This window comes from Melanostigma gelatinosum (genome assembly GCF_949748355.1).
Source record: "Melanostigma gelatinosum genome assembly, chromosome: 10".
Taxonomy (NCBI): Eukaryota; Metazoa; Chordata; class Actinopteri; order Perciformes; family Zoarcidae; genus Melanostigma; species Melanostigma gelatinosum.
Window position 1 is genome coordinate 11,342,710 of NC_136643.1, and position 19,706 is coordinate 11,362,415.

General features: G+C 43.3%; 2 protein-coding genes across 3 annotated transcripts in view; both read right to left on the minus strand.

The window, feature by feature from the left end:
• mgat4a (alpha-1,3-mannosyl-glycoprotein 4-beta-N-acetylglucosaminyltransferase A) overlaps positions 1–14,690 on the minus strand; it is a 29,450-nt gene extending 14,760 nt beyond the window's left edge. The window contains exons 1-3 of the mRNA XM_079277517.1: positions 14,080–14,690; positions 1,980–2,147; positions 1,485–1,625 (exon numbers count right to left, since the gene is read on the minus strand). Coding sequence (XP_079133643.1) covers positions 1,485–1,625; positions 1,980–2,147; positions 14,080–14,173 — 403 coding nt within the window. The 5' untranslated portion in view covers positions 14,174–14,690. The remainder of the gene's footprint in view (positions 1–1,484; positions 1,626–1,979; positions 2,148–14,079) is intronic.
• Positions 14,691–15,688: 998 nt separating this feature from the next.
• On the minus strand, positions 15,689–19,660 carry creg2 (cellular repressor of E1A-stimulated genes 2). Of its 2 annotated transcripts, none has more exons than XM_079277590.1 (5): positions 19,608–19,660; positions 18,187–18,707; positions 17,104–17,273; positions 16,460–16,573; positions 15,689–16,339 (listed from the first exon to the last, which is right to left on the minus strand). In XM_079277590.1, the coding sequence occupies exons 2-5, from the start codon at positions 18,601–18,603 to the stop codon at positions 16,198–16,200; spliced, it is 843 nt and encodes a 280-aa protein (XP_079133716.1). In that variant the 5' UTR covers positions 18,604–18,707; positions 19,608–19,660; the 3' UTR covers positions 15,689–16,197. The 2 variants fall into 2 exon arrangements, with proteins under 2 accessions (XP_079133716.1, XP_079133717.1); XM_079277591.1 differs by having other exon boundaries at positions 18,187–18,704; positions 19,608–19,638.
• Between the last annotated feature and the right edge of the window lie 46 nt (positions 19,661–19,706).

Sequence of the window (19,706 nt, forward strand, 5' to 3'; positions counted from 1 at the left end):
TGTAGCTTGTGACATGTTAAATAGCTGGCCAGTGTAAACAAATGCCGGCGCTGCTTGGCAACAGCATAAGTACTGACTGTGTGCAAAAGGGCACAAGTTGGCAAGCTGACAGCTCGCTAAAGGCCATATGTGTGTTTGGAGCGAGCGAGACTGCATTTACAATAACGCTCTTTTGTTGGTTTCTGTCTAACAGGAGCTCCAGTCAGGCCCGACCCCAACGCCAATCTAAAGTGAGAGGATGTCCTAATTTGCACAGCTATAAATATCAGATATGCTTCGACCAGTAGGGAAACAAGGGTGGGGGGGGGGGGAAGTAAAAAAAAAAAAAGAACGATAGATGCAGAGGTAGACTGAGCAGAACAATGAGTGACAGAAAAAAGAATTCCACAGTCAATTCCCAGTAGCAGTACCAGCAGCTTGGTTGTGCATTCCAGTGAACACAAGTGATAGTGTTTCAGGTTCGGGAAGCTGGTGAGACAAAAAGCAGTAGGCAGCAACAAACTCTGCATTCTCCGGGCGAGACATTCTGTAGGGAAAACTAAAAAGAGTCAAATACCTGCCCACCTTCTCTTAAATCCAGACTGGCAATGGCTAACAGATGGTAGAGATGGGCCTTGCTTTTTTCTTTGTGTTTGGTGTGGGAATACCTCGCACTCATCAAGCAAACAAGCTTCAAACCAAACACAAGAAACTCCGGTTTGTTTCCGACTTGTCCCTCCTTCATTTCCCCGAATTTGTCTGTTCTTGCCCAGAGGTAATTGTCGTTGGGAATGTGGAAATGCCACTTGAGCTATTCAGCACCTAAACTCGCGGCCCAAATTCACTCTATCGCGCTCGCAATGCCAGATAAGTAATCCTCGTAGAGAGAACTTGATATAGCAGAGGTCAAAGGAATGGAAGAAGCATTTAAAAAAACTTTAAAAAAATAAATGCTGTTCCTGAAAATTAATAGAAAAGAGCGAAATAGTTCCTTTGAAAGAGGCAAACGACGGACTTCAGCTTCGACGGGACGTGTTGCACCTTTGTGAGCTTTGTAAAAGTTTTTGAGTGTCTTCATTTAAGAAATCTACCTGGTGATAGAGTGATTTCTAAGGTAAAGCATTTGAACACAAAGTGCAAGTACATGTCCTGAATATAAAGTAAGATAGAAAGCAAAAGGGAAGCAAGCCCTGGTTCGATCAAGCTAAGAGACGGGATGCATAACTTGTATCCCGTATATAGAAAAATGACACCCAACATAATCTTCTCCAATATGAGCCTAATGCAAAGCGCCGTCCAGAGGGGATACTTGTTGTTGTGATACTTGTTGTTTCAGTCACCGACTGAAAAACTTGTTGAGACTTGACTCTCTCCCCGGTGTAGTGAGGATCTCTGTGTTTGTGTAGCTTGCACACTCTGGAGAAAAGGCCTCATTAATCAGGGACGCTACTGTTGGACTGAATTTGCTCTGTGTGCGTGTGTGTGTGCGTGTACACGCGTCTCACCTCCTGTACGGCCGAGACCAACCTGCACGGCAGGCTGCAGGCTGCCCTCATTGTTGAGCAGGTGAGGCAGGTGGTGGTAGATATTTGGCACCTGGAGAGGCTTCCTACTCGTGAGCTCCTTCAGTAGCTTCTGTGTCTCATCTGAAAGAGTTTAGTCCTCTTCTTAGTTTCATTGAAATGATGACAGGAGTGAAATGATGCTGACTTCTAAAGCACCACCTGTTGATGTGCTCTGGTAGGACTGTGATGCCTTTACTAGTAAAACATTGAACTACACATGACAACATTAGCGTCATAACAGAAATTGCCAACTAAACTTTTAGATTGTTATTTGAATAATGAGCAGTGCCAAGCAGTGAAATGTTCTTGTGACTGCTGTGTCCACCCAGTGGGCTTGAGGGTGGACTGAGACAGATTCAACAATAGAAGCCTGTGAGTATCTGCCACTCAGAAAAATGTCACTTCACTGAGTCTTCCTCTGCGTTTGTCAGTTACCTGAGAAGTTTATGAGAGCATCTTTGCTGCCGTTCGTCTCGGCTATGGCACGTCTGAACTGCTCAAGGATGTTGTTGAGCTCCGTCGAGCGCTGCAGCGTCCTGTGCTCGGCCACGCGAAGGCGCTCTTTCAAGCCGTGGAACTCCCGCTGGTACGCTATCAGCTTCTCTGTGAGGACAAACAAAAAAACACAGCAGGACGCGTTAGCAGGTGCCACGGAAAACGTTTCCAGACATTGAAAATAATACAACGGTCTGATCAACGGATCACTTTTAGCGCCACGGTGCAGGGTTCAACCATGCAGAAGAAAACATCTGGACAGACACAATACGGCAAGTCTATCGGGGGGGGGGGGGGGGGGTTGGCCTGTAACATAATGTATCATTGTATACATAATGTGTATATTACACCGCCTCATCCAAGCAATCAACTGCAGCTTGTATTTCACTATGGAACCACTTAATAGGCTAAGCCGGAATGTCTCAAGTTAAACTAATCAAGGGGGGTGAAGACTTTGAATTACACTTAAAAAAAAGCTAATGTAGCAAATAACACCAGACAGTAGAGTGACGAAGCCAGAAGTCACCCACAGAACGCTCACTTCTGCCAGGGCTGCACAAAGCACGAAATGAATGTTATTAATGACAGAAAATGTTGAGGTAATTTGAATTTGCGTACAGATTTGCCTCTATATTATAATACTGGTTATGACAGACAGTCACGTGTACCAGGTTGTTGTCATGAAAGTAAGAAGATGTGTTCAAACATGGCATGTTTCACAAAGGAAATTACTTTTTATTTCCTGGATTCGGATCCACACCAAACTAACCACTTCAACAGGGATCCAGTGAGTCCTCTTTTTCAGCGCTTACATCCTAACCCGACCTTTTTCTGATCAGGTTACCTGGAGAACGTTGAAGTAGAGATTGGATCTGAAGAGTATACTTCAAGACAAGCTGATGAGCGAAGGGAGAGAAACTCCTTTTTCAATTTCCTCAGCAGAATTTCTAAATTACACTTGTGCCAAACCGACAGTACCACACGATGATGATGTCGACAATGATGGAGCACTCAGGAGCATCTATTTATCGGCAACACCAGCTGTGTTGTTTGTTTTTTTACTGGAATTTACTTTTGCGGTTCCAAGCAGTTTACTGTGAACACGTGAGGAAACCTGGGCTCTTATCAGGAACGACACGTTTAGAGGTTGGTGTTTTAGAAAGTAGAGGCTGTGAAATTCTATGAGAAAGGGGAAATGGCTGTGGTCTGTTGGTAAGCTGAGATCAGAGACGTATTAAATACGCTAGAGACGCTCGTCTCAGGACGCTTTCATGCAGTCCGTTTGGCTGGTGCGAATCAGAGCAAAATTGATTCTTCTGGTTCGTTTTCCATGTAGTCTGGATGAGTTTCGCGGTACACAAATTAAAGCAGACCAAACAAAGACATTATTTGCTGAGGGGCGTTTACGAAGGAGCAGGTGCCAAAAAAACAAAACATGGCCACTTTGGCTCAGCATTTATCTGCTGTGCACACAAATCTTTTCTCCTGCAGTTCATAGCAAATGACTTTATAAACGTCACTTTTTTTCGTGGATTTTATTTAGTCTGTATTTTCCCTTTGGCCCAGATGTCAAGCAAACATCAGGCTGCTGCAGAAGTCAGAGTTCAATCGAAGCAGACTGAACGTTGGCTTGTGAAAACGGCCAACACAAACACTTCAACAAGTGTTGTCCTTTTTTTTTATTGTTGTATCTTTAATGATGTATTTTACCTGACTATTTTATTGCTTATTTTATTGCTTTGGTGTCATTTACGTACATTGTAACATTTTTTTTAGCCATATAAATAATGTTTTTATACAGTATTTATCATTTTTGGAGATGAGAAATTATTTAAAGCCAACAAAGCACATGTGTGGCGGTCACTGACACACCTACGAAGCCTTAGTGTCAATATTAGCGGTACAGACGTCCACAATTCACAAGGTTAGAGGGAGAGAAGGAGGAACATCTCCGGTATGTATCTGTGCGTGAGCTCGGCGGGGATGTGGGTTTGGTAGATTTATTGTGCCGTTTTGGAAAGCCCCTCACAGCAACAAAACCCAGACTCCCTTTATCTTCCCCTCTCCATCACTCTCTCTCTCTGACTGAGCTATTGTCCTGGCCCTTCTCCTCCACACAGAACCATGTTGTTCCTCCTAAACGTTGATTTCTAAGACACACAGACAGATATTGTCATACGGACCAAAGCTCATGAAAAGGGCGGCTTCAAACTAAAACAGACTTTCATCTTCCCATCAGTCCTTTGACTGTAGGACTCCAGGCCTGTTGAGATGAAACCACACCTGTAATCCCACAGGAAGAGAAGCAAGAAGCAGATAAGGTTTCTATTCAGCTCCAGTATCCCCTGCACTATTAGGTGGTGAAACTGGAGGCGTACTTTGAATATATTGCGTAATATCACATTGTCTTTCAAGGAAATGCCTCTCCCACAGAAACGGAATGAGAGTGGAATGGATATTGAACAGTTAACCACTTCAAGAGAAGACTGAGATTGTTGTTGACACCTCAGTATGGGCCGTAAAGTGTGTCACCTTCTCCGCTAAGCCGGCAGTGAAGGTGGTCACTTTTCTTTTTTTACAAATCAAGTGGTATCAACATAAAGTCTATTTTTTTAAATTAAGTAATCGGGCGAATGAGGAACCTACTCTACTGGCATACAGCCACCGGGCAACTGAATGGGTACACAAAATGCATTAAACAATTACCTGAGGTCTGGAGTACATCGATACAATCTCATTCGTCTCTGCTCTCTAGAAGCATGAGTTGTGGGGGAAGGGCTAAGTGGCTGTGCTTTACCTCCGAGGCGAGCTCAACAACCTCTCCTCTTTTCCTAATGTCGTCTCATCCCTTCCTCTTAATTTAACGCAGGTTTTCAAATTCATGTGTTTTTTTAGTGTCCTATAGGTGTAACTTTCTACACTATCTACACAGCCACCCTGGCATCCACTTTTGTTTTTTTCTCTGTACTTATTGCCCCTTCTCTGCAGTGTGAGTGAGTGTGAGGCCTTGAGTCTGTTCCTTTTTAAAGGCTAGTTGTTTGAACACCGATTATATATCCGACTCCCCATTCCTTCCACGTATCTCATTAATAAATCAAATGGACAGAGCAAAGGAATCAAGGATAACATGTCGAGGAGAATATATCACACACTTCTAGCCATAAGGGAGTTGTGCTATTCCTTGTAAAGTCTTTCAATCTGCAAATTTGAAGTTAATGTGTTAATTCTCGTCAACCAAAACTTCAGGTTTGGGTGGAGATGCTCTAATCGTGTAAATGAGCTGAGGCCTTAAATTGGAGCCAAATGATGAAACGTCACTCATGTACAGAGCAGCCATGTCATGACTATTTCATCACCTAACGAAATGGATGAAGAGAAATAAAACATAAAACTAAAATGAGCCGATCAGCATGGGTTGAATCTCCCAAAAAGGTGTTTTTAATGAAATCAAGTCTAGACAGTCATGGCATCCATTATGAAAACAATCAATAGGGGCATGTTTGACAAACACTCTTGTAAGCGCTATCCACCTGTGCACTGCAACTTGATAGCGCACCTGACAAAGAGCTTGCATGTAGTGACTGTATGGGCTTTAAGTTGAAGTTTTAACTTCACATAAAACATATCTGAAGAATGTTTGTTTTTCTCAGGAAAGAGAAACATCGATGTTAAGAACAACATATGTTTGCATGTTCATTAATTGGCTGCGTCATAAATACATGGGATCCGTACATTAAAAATGTAGCCCTCCTTTGTAAACAATGTTTAAATGCACATATTGATCCACAGTCGCATCATCCTTGTTGTTGGACCTCAGTAGTAGCGTTTCAGTATCTGAAGTTGGATGACACACACAGAGACAGCGAGAAGACAGCGTGAGCTACACAGATCAATCTACCGTCTTCTGAACGTCACAGGAGGGACCAAGGATGACGTCAGCGTGCTTCATAGAAGTCCAAGCCACAACTCACCAGGGTGTTAAGAGCTGCCCAAATATTGAGTATAACCAGGAAGTACATACAGTGTATGGCGGCCAATGAGCAGAGCTGAAAAAGACTGTTACTTTACAGTTTGTCTACTTAATTTGCTGAACCCTGGTCTGTTGTATACAACACATTCAGATTTTAGTAGTAGTGTAGTTTGTTTAAACAGAAACGGTTTCACTGGGATTGTTATGAATGAAGACTTATTGTTGCGTTTTCAGATTTCTTTTAAGCAGAAACAGATTCCACTCATCCCGGAGTCTCCGCTTGTTGCCGGACAACTCATCCAGACCAAGAAATAGCCCGGCACATAACTCCCAATAAAATAGCGATTCAACATTTTCACACTTTTAGTTTTTGTACGGATCAAAACAAGATACGTGTGAGTGAGTGAGCTCAAGATATTGGTTTGGTGGATTTGTTACATTTGCACAGAGCTAGGCTAGCTGTTCGACTCAATCGCGTCTTCCAACTCTCTGCAAGACAGCAAATAAGCTCTCTCCAAACTGCTGCACTGTTCCATTAAACTGTGGATTCTGCCTGCCAAGTGTCTTGACCTCAGGGCCAGAAGTCCAATTTGGATAAATAAATGTGCCCCCTAATTTCTCTGTGTAAAATCAGCAACCTTAACAAAATGTAAAAGTCCTTAAACTGTGTTCATGTAGCTGAAAAGATGCCACGCCTTTTCTTATTGGACTTATTGGTTTTTGATCCAATAGTCCATGGATGCCCCACCAGTAATCTAGCATGACTGATGGGGTCAAACAGACATAAACACAACACAGGAGTTATTTCTCTTTGACCCCAGTCATATCAAGCATTTTACTCTCATCCAAGGGTAAGAAAACATCTGACCAATGTGCCAACAGTTGAAACAAGATAAACGTTTTGGGTTTATCCATCCCACTAGGCATAAGTCATGCAACATTTACTTCACACAGAGTAAGAGAAAAGCACACCAACACAGAGTAGCAGTTTAGATTTCTGCTGGTATTTTCCAAAGGAGAAGTGCAAGTCGATCCACGAGGAGGCGAGTGATACTCCCTGAACGGTCCTGTGTAGTTTGCAGAAAGAAAAAACGCACACCTTTGTCTCAATCTGTCCCACTTTATTTGGTTTTGCGATACACCGCAACCCTTCCACCTTTAAAGTCAAATCAAAGGGTTACGGGGGTCAGACAAAGCTGTATCAGAAGAAGCTGGACCGATATTTGTCCTCAAGGCAACTTTCCAAACCCAGATTCTTAATTTTGCTTCCTCACATCGGGCTCGTTGTTTCTTCCGACCTCCACCCACTCTTCTCCCTTTACTGTGGTCACAATAAGCTCCTGCTGCGTCTCTTATGCCGACTGACAGCAGAGAGTCGAGAGCCGAGGCCCCGCGCCGCTTACTTCCACTTTCTGGCCCCACTTGGTGCCTGTGAGGGGGCCATCAGCCAGGCTGTCTGTTCTTTACGAAACTCCACTTTCAGGGATGATGTTCACCAATCAAATCGTACAATGATATGCAGTGGGCGTCCAGAGAGTCCATAACAACAAAATAATGAGTCCATTTACTGATTCAACGGAAAATAACACACAAGTATTTAGATAATCATCTAATGCATTCAGCCATTTCTCCTACAATTTGATGCTTTTCCTTCTGAATACGATAGTGATCAGCGTATATTATAATTACACTATATTCTGTCATTTTAAACAAAACAATTAATAAAGTTAAATAAGACAATAGCTGAAAAATAGAAGGCTATTTGGAGCCCTTACTATTTTTCATAAATGACCAAGAACCAATATATTTCAATCCAGCTGATATTTACTGACAGTGGACAGTCTTAGCTCTGGTTTCTGTCAGTACACTTTTAAACAAACAAGCCTGGTACGACTAACTGTTACATCACAGTGGCCACGAGCATTCACGTGATGAAAATGTCCTTATCTCCCCATATCAGTGAGTTATCAGAGTGCATGGAGACACCCAGCATTTATGGATTCCTGTGAAATATATATGGCTCTTAACCCGTAAACGCCTCGTGTTTGGTAAATGAAAAAGGCCCGTCACCTTCAGCGGAGCAGCCACAAAGCGTGAAGGTCTGCATGACCTCATGCACACAGACAAACTAGCGTGTGCAAACAGATTCTTGTATACGGCGAGCTAATGCCACAGATTAATCAACAGAGAGCAGTTAAAGCCAAATCATCCACCAGCTCTCCTCTGCTCCCTGACACTGGGGAGAAATTGTGTGTAGTCTGGGAATCCTGTCCAGAAAAAGAGAAGGAACATGCATGCATGAATGACTGAATGGCGGTGTGGGATACGGGAAGTGAGCTGAAGGACGAGGAGGGAAACAACGATGATTGTTAACTCGCTAACGGCAGAAGACGCCTGTTCCTGTTTGGACAGAGTATACGGGCTGTCTGGGATAAAGGGAGGTGAGTGAGTGAGTGAGTGAGTGTGTGTGAGAGAAGGGTACAAAATACAGAAAAAAAAGAAGAAAAAAAAAAAGAATCCCACGGCATTACTACCGTGTCAGCACTCTCATCCTTTCTCCCACCTAGGGGATCTTCTCATCCACTCTCTTTTAAGATCTGGCCTTTCTGCTCTCTTCTTCCTTCCAGGCCACTTAGGAGTTGTCTGGCAGACTGCCCGCACACACGCACACACACACACACACTGTGCGAGCCATATTCTAACTAATGAACCATGTATCTGACCCAACACCTTCCTTTATCTGCACGCTCACTCGCCCCCTTTAACTGCAATCACAACGTGCTATATTTGGCCCATTGTGTTTGGAATGATGTGATGATGGAGGAAAGACCACGGCTTTAAACATAGCGGGGGGGGGGGGGGGGGGGGGGGCGACGACGCATGGGTTCGTGGAAGCCGAGGAGAAATAGGAAGTCACATTTGCAAAAAGGGAAGCGTTTTGTGCTCGGTAACTGTTACTGTAATCGCCAGACAATCTGCTGAGACAATAACAACCGTCTAGCCATCTTAAAATCATGACTGGGAAGCAAAGACAAAACATGAACACATTCAATGCGCTCAACTTTAGCCATGTCAAAATACAAACAAGCATACGATCTTTTCTATAACTTTACTTAAAATTGGGAACAGCGCTTACTTTTCCTTCAACAGAAAAAACGTGATACGATTCACTCTACTGTGTGCACTACTTTATGGATATACGCTGTATGCTCATGCTACCCTTAAACCATTGGGTACCATTCAACACAGTAGCGTTCCATTCATTACTCAAGACATGCATCGCACTCGCTGCTGTGAGTTACATGAAACGGTCAGATGACCGTCGCTTACATCCAGAAGGCATCGACAGACATTGATTTTATTCCATTGCGCCAGACACTTAACATCGTCGTGTCGAATGTGAACAACCGTAACAACAGATCACAGTTCAGACGTGCTTTAAATGTTTCTCGTACCAACTGTGATCTCGGGGAACTTACTACTGTAATGGGCTGAAAAACAAACCAGAGACACCCGCTCCTCTGTCTCAAAGTCCTACTGACTGACATTTCAACAATATTTGTGACAGTTATAATTAGTGTCTGTGCGTGCACGATGGCCGCTTTGTGGGACTCACTCATCTTGTGAGACTCACTCATCTTGTGAGGCCGTATAAATATAATTTTGTCGTCAAGTCTCTCTTGTGGAAGAGATCTTGATTCGATGAGACTTCCTGAGTAAGGAAAGCAAGGCCGGTAACTAAGTACGCCTTGAGGAGAAAGAAAATACATTTAAGCGGGGGAAATAGTGTTTAAAAGCAACTTGTGGTGGTGGCAAAACACTATTTTCCACACATGAGGTTGGCAACAAACAAGGTGGCTATAAATGCATGTTCGCTGTGTCGCCAGTGGATTTCATCATCAGACCCCTTATTATTATTATTATTACTGATATCTATCCTGGTCAACACTAATATTAATCAATCGTAAATACGGTAGAATAAATACAGTTTTATAATCTTATTCACAACAGTCAAACGAGACTGTGCACACGTTAAAACAGATATGGATCTCATCTAAAGCGTAAATTACATTCAAAACATGCAAATCACCAAAACTTTAGGTTGATAGTGAGAGTGCTTTAAAACTGCCTCGGCAGATAACCTGTATTTTGTAATAAAGTCTGTTATATAGCCGGGCGGATACCAGAGAGCGGTCTCTCACTGGGGGATGAGACGGACTCTGACAGAGAAGTACACATTCTGGAGAGCCATTCAACATGGAGTGTTTGCACAGCTGACTGGCACAGCGCTCACAGCAGTCGCGTGACCACAAGACAGGCTGTCGGAAGCAAAGGGACAGGAAAACAAAAAATGTGAAATAATAAAAACAAAAACATTCCTCAAGATTCATCTCTCCACCGCAATATCACCCAAAGTAACCCATCTTTCCGACGACTGGAAGTGAATCACACAAACACTGTCAAGAGCCTGAATGCAAATAGGTCTTATGTGTACAACTGAAGCAGGTTTTCAGAAATTCTCATTTTCAGAACGACTCAATGCCCGAGGACAAAAACACTCTAAACACCCACGCCGGGCAGCATCAAGAGGAGGAGGCATCTATGACCACGGGTGGGGGGGAAGATACGGCACATAAAAGAGCCTCGAATGTTGAAAAAGAAAAGAAAGAAAAGCCGTTCTGCAAACATCTCATGTTAAGACAAGACACAGGACAAACACAGCCAGTGCAATACAAGGTAAAGAACATGAATACATCGGTGTTGTTGATGCAGGCAACGCATACACACTACCGGTAATTCAAGTTCTACAATCTTTTCTGAAGTACATTGCATTGTATTTGAGACCTTTGAAAGAAGTCTTTATTGTCTCACTAGAGTGCTTGGTGTTACATTTGATCAGTGTCACCAAAATAAAATAAAAAGCAGCCCAGTGTTGTGCAAAAAGAATACAACTTATCAGCAGAGAATGAGAGCAGTTTGTGTCAGCGGCCTTCACAGAAACTGCAGCCCAGAGTTCACGGTGGAAATCAATACTCAAGCTTTCCCTAAAAGACCCCAAAAAGGAGATTTTCATCACTGCTCACTCTCAAAAAATAAACATTTGACACATTTTGGAGTCCAACCTGAAATGAACCTCGATTGAGCAACTAGGTTTGCCGTTTTCAATACCACGTTCCTTAACGCACCGCTAAACGTCGGAGGAAAACGTTGGAGGCTGCATTTAGAAAGGATTTGCTGCACACAAGCAAAACACAATCAAATTAAGGAGCACAGTCTCCTCAAAGCATACGCGCCACAAAGAAACTGGCTGCATTTACACACACACACTACAGTACACAAAAATATGTATGAATATGTCGACACTGATTGTGTTTGAAAAGCAGTTTTGATTTTAGTAATAGTTGGGCGGTATTGTCTTTGTGCCAATTACTGTTTGCCTTGTACAAATAGCATCCCAAGACAGCTTCTATTGTGTTGTGATTGTGTACGACTTGATGCCTTGTTGCATTTGCAGCATATTTCTTTATGCTGTCAATGTAACATGCAACCAAATGAGGTTTTCTTTAGGGATTCACTTTTTCTGTTAATACAGAGTTGGATCCACCAGTGGGGACATCCCCAATTCTCTTCACTTGCTTGTGTTTGGTCTGTTTGCTTGAGCCAACTTAAGTGATTAAGTGGCAGTGTGTGTTGAGCTCTCTCTGCCACCATACAGACCTACACATTTGCATTTGAATAGTAGTTCTAGTTACTTTGCTCACTGAAGACATTTCAACACGTCACAGTAGAAAAAGCACAGGTGCAAATAACAACATTGAAGGTTACTGGTATTGTGAATGCTGCTGGGTCCTTGTCACACTGCCGTGGCTTACTGGGAGACTTGAGCACAACAGAGCAATCGTTAATGTAATATACACACAGACAAGTCTAAATGTCTGTGGTAAAAATGATCTATGGAGTGGTCTCGTGTGACGTCACAGTTTAGCTGTCGGCCATGTTGGAGTACACACAAAGCCACTGGCATGCACGGCTGAGTCGCATAACCTATCGGTGGTGAACTTTTGTGCTGTCTTTGGTTGTGGCAGCAGAGCTGATAGAGACAAGAAATCATTCTTTCGTTTGCCAGCGGTCATTACACATCAAGGAAATGACACGAAGGAGCTATCCAAGCGACGTCGCGAGAAATGGCTGTCACGCATCTCTCGAGATATAAAGGAATGGAATTTGGCGTACACTAGAGTATGTGCGGATCACTTTATAAGTGCTCAGTGATTCTATTTGCAAATTCGTTTGTGAACAGTATTTAATAAAGGAAATATAAATTAAACTTGGACATGAGAAGGTTACCGAAGCTTCATCGGCCCGTGACAGCAGTCGGTACCAGAGACGTGTGGAGCGTGTACAACAGGCGAAACACAGAGATGCAGCCTCAGCATTGCTTGATATGAGTTTAACGTCAGATCATATATATATATATATATGTATATATATGTGTGGGGGGGGATGAAGTTAGGAGTTAGTTGAAAGTGAATTCCTACACACACGCACACAATGACGTGCACGTACAATGTAAACAAACACACGTGTCTGTTTGCGCTGAGTAAACATTGAATATTGCTAAATATCGGACCAGATCTGTATATATTTACCCTTCCAATGACGAGATGAGAATTGTCGACGACCGTTGCTTTGACGTCTCGGACCCATCCACTGACAAACTGATTATAAGCGTCGAGCCCTTTGTAGCACTCCAACTCGTCTTTTGTGTAAGGACTCGGGGTGTTCACGAGATACGTGTAGATGTTGGCGTAGTTTACCGATGGAAGGTAAGTAGGATCGGCACTGCAACGATCTGCACTCATCGTATAGGGATCCAAGTTACCAATAACCTTCAATTTGGCCAGGTAGCGAACCTTTGATGCACTATCCAGTGATTCAAAGTATGGTATTTTCGCCGCACTTCCTTGTTTACGCGCCGCCATGTAGGATCTGTATGTACTCCAACATGGCCGACCGACCTCGTAACTAAGGAGATCGTGACGTCGGTGAGACCACTCCATTCACCATCCTTTGATAATTCAGGTGGTTTAGGATATTAGGACAATCCACTAGAATTTAGGGTCAAATGCACACAAACAAAGGGTGTACTTGCAGAAAACTACGAGCCAAAGCTTTCAATATTCCTGTTCTGACGACAGATACTACACTATCAACAGGTGAAGCACACAGAACAGAGGGCATCGTCTCTTGACCTTTGCGTCCTGCATGCACTTTCATGAAGCCAAGGACCAGCTCCAGCATGCTCCAGTGAGACTCACTGCACTCCATTTACAAGGAAAATATTTCATCAAGCTGATAAGCTCCACAGCGATCACAACGTGAAGCCTTGCCTTGGAATTTATCTAAAGGCTGCAATTATTTACACTCTGCTGATAACAAATAACTAAAGGCCCACAAGCCTCCCACATAGATTGGGTTAACCCTGGCAAGGGAGCATTCTGCCCTCCTAAACTGCTAATACACTTGTTTAATAGAGCCTCGATGTTTGACAGGACACGTTAACACATATTCCCATCAGACATTGAACGTCTCTGCAGGAGGTGAAATGGAATTGAATGGTGAGTTTATCAGGAAGTGTTGCTTTAAAGTGACTGGGACACACTGGACTATCCCTAAGTGATTGAGGTAGGATGGAAACAGAAGAGTGTAGAGGATGAGCAATGAGCCGAGAGAGAGATGGGGCCTGACTTCATCATCGACCATGCTGTCAAAGTGTGAACACAACAGAGGGAATAAATACATGCACGTGAACGAGAGGCTGACGATAGGACATTAGAGAGGCTAATCAAAAGATACCCATTGTGCGTTTTGCAATTGAAGGATTGTCACTTTGGGTGTTACGGCAATAGACACCGGATGAGGCAACACCTGCTGTCCTAGGACCGACATGCTGCTAGACCACGTCAGCTTGACGTCTGCTAGTTTGTCAACGAGGCCCCACAGCTGTCGCTTCTTCTTTAAAAGACAAGTACGCCTTAAAATGTGTCAACAACCGCATGTTCAACCTACCTTTGCCATTCTGCCACGCTGTGTACCAGGACAGGCTGAGGAAGGACGTGAAGAAAATAATCGCAGTAGCCACAGTTCCATTTCTGAGCCTCATCTCATTTCAGCGAAGCCTCTCCTCGGCTGAGTTTTCGGGGACCCCGGAGCGGCCGTTGCCTCCTTCTTTCACGCTCTGCCTTCAGGGTGTTGAGACTGGCGTAGGCGCCGGCATATGGCGGGCGTGAAACGGTACAAAAGAAAGAAAATAAAGCCAGTTATAGTTAACCGGACTGGGCACGGACCTCTGCTCTAGGAGGTGATACACCCTCAGTCTCGGTCGTTGAAACTGGCTCCTCCCGTACCGTCCTACGGAGATCGGTCACGAGTCAACTGCCCTCCGTGACAACATGGTCGGTTAAGATAGAACTAGCCAGCTGCCGACACAATCCATTATCATTTGTTTTTACAGCCAGTCGTTAGTTTCAAGTAGAAGGAGCATTTCCAGTGTGCAGCGGTGGATCCTCCGGGATAGGCTGCTCGCTCTCTGACGGTGTCCGACAAGGAAACGCCTCGAATCACGTTGATTCCGCTTCAAGGCAACTGGAAACAGATGAATTTACGGAAAAAAGCCTCGCGTCAACGGAGCAACCTGAAGCCCGTTAACCGACACGGAGTACGTAACAGTCTCTGTCACAGGGAGACCACTTTGTCGTCCATAGGTAACTTCAACGGTAATGGGCCGTACCGCTTCAATCCAATCACACACAGCAGCACATTAAACGAAATGAGCAGCGTACTCGCGCGATATTTGGTAGCTGGTGCGCGAGAGAGAAAGAGAGCGAGAGGGATAGACTCGTTAATTTAAAGACTTTCACATAAATTTAATCCTTGGAGAAGTGAATTCAGCTGTATGCACTGTGAACAAGTCAGTATTTAAATTATATAGTTAAATTTCCACAATCTTACAGATATTACAGGTTGAAATACTTCAAAAGAAAGTGAACCTGAGCAACGACTTCATTAACAAAGCGCGTCATCTAGTGGCCCGGCCCTCAAGCTGTATTAATATTAGGTAATAGGCATCGTTTGTTTCATCCAGTGGACCTGTTCAAAACCATAAGTGGAAATCGCTGATTAAATAAGTGCACGGCCCTAACTTTTAATCGTAAAATACCAAGAGACATCCTTTTTATTTCACATGAGAGATGACTTCACTCAACATTTGTATTCCTATAAGTTCTTATTGTTGGTATACGAACGTCACTCATCAGCAGAGTTACCTTGAAAACATTGCCTCCTTTGCAAACCCGATATCACACCCAGGGAGTTAGAAAAACTAAAACTCATTATTTGACACCTTTTATATTAGATTCTGGCTTGTGCTATACACGAAAGCGCTGTATAACATTATGAGTCAGACAACACTATTAGTAGGCTGTCATGCTTCATTGATATCAAAGCATATTGCTTATCAAGTAACAGATTATTTGTGATCTTTGAAGCGACTGTGCACAAAACGATCTCACTTCAAGGGATATTTATTGATTAAAGGTGCAACGGACCTTGAGAAGAGACTCTTTTGATGACCATTCAATCTAGCTAATAATAAATGTAAACTCATAGCAGCCCCAGTTATTTACAGGCACTAGATAAAAAAAAAAAAATGAATAACCACACTTAACTTTGGACTCCAAACCGTCCTTCACACTTCAGTCTCAAAATAAAAACCCAGAGCGGTTGACATTACAAATTCTCTTTGAGGGTTTAAATGCCAACTCAACACAAGAAATTGATGTTTACTTTAAAAAAGGAGGCACGATAATTGTGTGCGCTGACATTCATTTATTTTTCAAACAGCACACATATTTTAAGGTCAACCCATAAATTATGAATCAATGTTTATGAAGAATATATGAAATGATGTAGAATGTTCTATGACTGAATACATTCACACACCAAACACAGGAAACTGATGAACTGATATTGTGGGATGTTATCAGGCAACAGTGCAGAATATTCACTTATAAAGCAACAGTATTGACAAATGGCTGCTTTGGGAATGATTGCCCCTTATAAGAGTCTATAGAGTAGACAGCTGAACGGATCTGTGTAGGCTGGCATGATGCACAGGGAGGGGTGTTCTCAGAAAGGCGTGGCTGTAAAGTAGTCCTCCAGCGGGATGAGCGATATGCCTCCGATCCAGTCCTGCAGCCAGACCTGGACCAACTCCAGCTTCATGAAGAACCACTTGTGCCCCACTGGCCATTTTGCCATCACAGGATGTCTACAAAAACAAGAGCAGCACACATGACCATGTCGAACATTCTGTTGTTACCTTATCACCAGGGTTGATGGAAGCCAACGTGTATTCATACACCACTACATCTTCCGTCAGCCGAGTTACCTTGAGAACATTGCCTCCTTTGCAAACCCGAGCTCCTCTGGGGCCACCTCCACCATCTTGCCCGTTAGTGTGAGTCGAGCACATCTCGGATCTTCCGGGTCATACACCATTTGCCTTGAAACACAGACGGCGATGTTACCGATCTAACACACACACAACAATAAGGGTTCTAGCTTTTCTGAGCCTCTCGGTAACTTGAAGTTATGCAATTCAGTGAAGTTTGGATCACCAACCAGGCAAGGCCAGCAACAAAGGGCCCAAAAAGCTGTGTCAACTGGTTTGTACTAATTATATTGATACATTGTTTGAAAATAAGCAGTGTTAAAGCTGCCAACTGACATGATTAACGTCCTTTATTATCTGTGTTGAAGAGGGCCCCTCTTTGAAGTTAGTTCGTTTCAAGACCTTCTTTATGCTTTGTTACATATTCCATAAATTATTTTTGTTTGGACAAATGACCACACACCAAACTTTGGGACCAGGTAGTATTTAAGCAGGGACAACTGTTAAATGTTGCCTATATTCTGGAAAGAGCTGGGGGTTAATGGGGGCCCTGTATTGATTTAGTTTCTTCCTCAAGACCCTTTAACAAATGAATCTGGCCATGAGTTCAGGAGCGTATACAATAAAAGCTGGAGGTTTACCTGCAGAATTCTCCCTCAGCCTCTGAGAATGTGAGCGAAGCGTAGGGGTTACTTCTCAGGTCCGATACGGTGTAGTCCATTGGAGTCACATAGAAGTAGATGACTCCAGTGCTGTTGTCCAGCGGTCCATCACTGACTGAGAAGATGTTGCCAAAGGGGAGACCTTTGATCTGTTGACAATAATAAGTAAGATATGCATAATTTAAATCAGAAACATTTTAGATAAACTTTGTGGTGCGTGCACTCTAAGGTGACAAGAAGTTGTTTGACCCGAGTAGGCGTGGAAGAAGTACTTGGATCCTTTAAGAGTTAGAACACAAGTATAATTTACTGCTACGACTAAAAGTCCTCCATCCAAAGTTCTGAGTAAAAGCGTTACCAGCTAAATGCACTAAAGTTAAAGTGCTCATTATGCAGAATGGTCCCTTTCAGAGAGTTAAGTTATGGAGGCCCCAGGGTCCCCAAAGATGATTGTTTTTTTTTATCTTACGTGGAATATATTAATTTGTGCAGTGCACACAAGGTGTTGGGATTTCGGGGGCTTTCTTGTTAGTTTTGTTGTGGTGCACGTTTAAACTTTATCATTCTCTCATTAGTACAAAGTAACCTTTGCGTAAATACCAGCACGGCTTTGCACAACTCCAACCCAATCAGCCACATACCTGAAAACACCTGATCGGGTTTGCAGGGCCTCAAATCTACAATAATGCACCACAGATTATACACTGATGAATAGAAAGTTGCGTTTTTTGTAAAAATCAAAGTAACCATAGATAAATGTAGTAGAGTGGAAGTATATCGTTGCATGAAGTGGAAAGACGTCTCGAGTACTCAAGTAAACCCCAAAATGTACCAAATGTAATAGTTGCTTTCCACCACCTGGACCTCAGTGTCTCTAGTAAAATCTTTGCTGTGGCTCCCTTGACTCGTGCTCTCACTTGAGTTTGAAATAATAATGTAAACGTGTTGCTTATAAGCTAATAGTCCTAGTTTAAATACGGTAAATGCATTGATTGTGTTCATAGAGTAATTGATAAGTCCCCGTCCAGAGAGACCCTGTCAGGACCTCTGTGTATGTCTCACCTTGTCTTGAGTTGAAATGGTGGACAGATGTCCCCAGTAACTGTAGTGAGCGATGTATCTAGCGGTCCTCGCGGTCTCCTGGTGCGGGGGAGGGCCGCCGCTGCCGGACTTCTTCACCTTCTCCAGCCGATACGAAAACAAGCGAGAGGAGAGCTGCGCCACATTGTCGCTCTCCGGCTTCGCGAGCTCTCCGGGGCTGTCCGCGCCGTCTCCGAGGACGTTGGAGGACGGATACGCCTGCTTCCACAGCCCCGCGCTGTCCACCAACAACGCCGGGGCGACCTCCTCCGACAGGTCCGCGTCCTCCACGACATCGTTGGAGGAGACGACCCAGGACACAGAGCTCCTCAGGGTGTAGCTTTGGCACAAACACAGGACGCCGGCAAACACTGCCAGGGGGAAGTGGTGGGCCCTCATAGCATTGAGCTCAATGGCCGCCCTCGTCCACTCGTTTGTTTACAACCTCACGCGCGTTGGCTTTCGTAACACGAGGAGATTTTGCAGCTTTGCAGCGACATCTGCTGACAAGTCAGGGAAAGTAATTTTATAATCATTCATTTTTTTCATTGAAAAACTTCCAGATATTTAGAGCCGTGTTGTTTAAATAGCGGTGGAGAGTAAAAGTACATTTACTCAAATCCAACTTTGAGGTACTTGTACTGAGCAAAGAAGGCCCGCACCCTCCGTGGTTGAAATGTAGACGTTATAACATACTTAAAGCGACAGGAACAGACATGTTACCTAATTTTCTGTGACGTACTTATTTAGGAGTCTGAACATCATATCACATTTAACTGTTCACACCCTTAGTGCCTAACCTGTCACACATTTTTGCTGCCCAACAGTATAATAAGTCGTAAATGATTTCCTACTTGAGCAGCTAAATCATTAAGAGGTAGTAAGACTTTTGTTCTGACCTTTACTAATGAGCTGGCGTTTATTTAAAAGAGGAGTCCGAATATATCCACAAGTGTTGAGACAGTACTTTGAATGGGTGTTGTTGTATTAGACTGAAATAAAGCTGTATCTGTTATTTTGTCCACTTGAATTAAATGCAGGAGAAAACATTATTATTGTTATTGCACCACATTTTTACAATATAATCCTACCAATAACAACAAGTCAGTCTAAAAAGCATCCCTCTGACAGGCACATTATAGTTCAGGGTTTCACAATTTACAGAACTGACTGGATTTATAATATTGGTTTCTATTTTTCTGGATTTTATTTTATCCATCCTAATCTAAATGTATGAGGAAGATTCAGCGAAGCTAATGCCATCCATGCAGTTGCAGCATTGGAGCAAGTGTCTTAATATATTTTTGAATGACAACCAGACAACTAAGCATTGGTAGCATGTGTTCAATGCATGCTCAGGTTTCAAAACCAAAAACACGTTAGTATTACGCAGTGTAACTTACCATTTAAAAACCTTAATATTTCAGGCAAGAGTTCCAGCGATGATCTCTTTTCACAGCGATGAGGCACAGCTCGGGACAGGATCAAGATAAGGCTGCGAG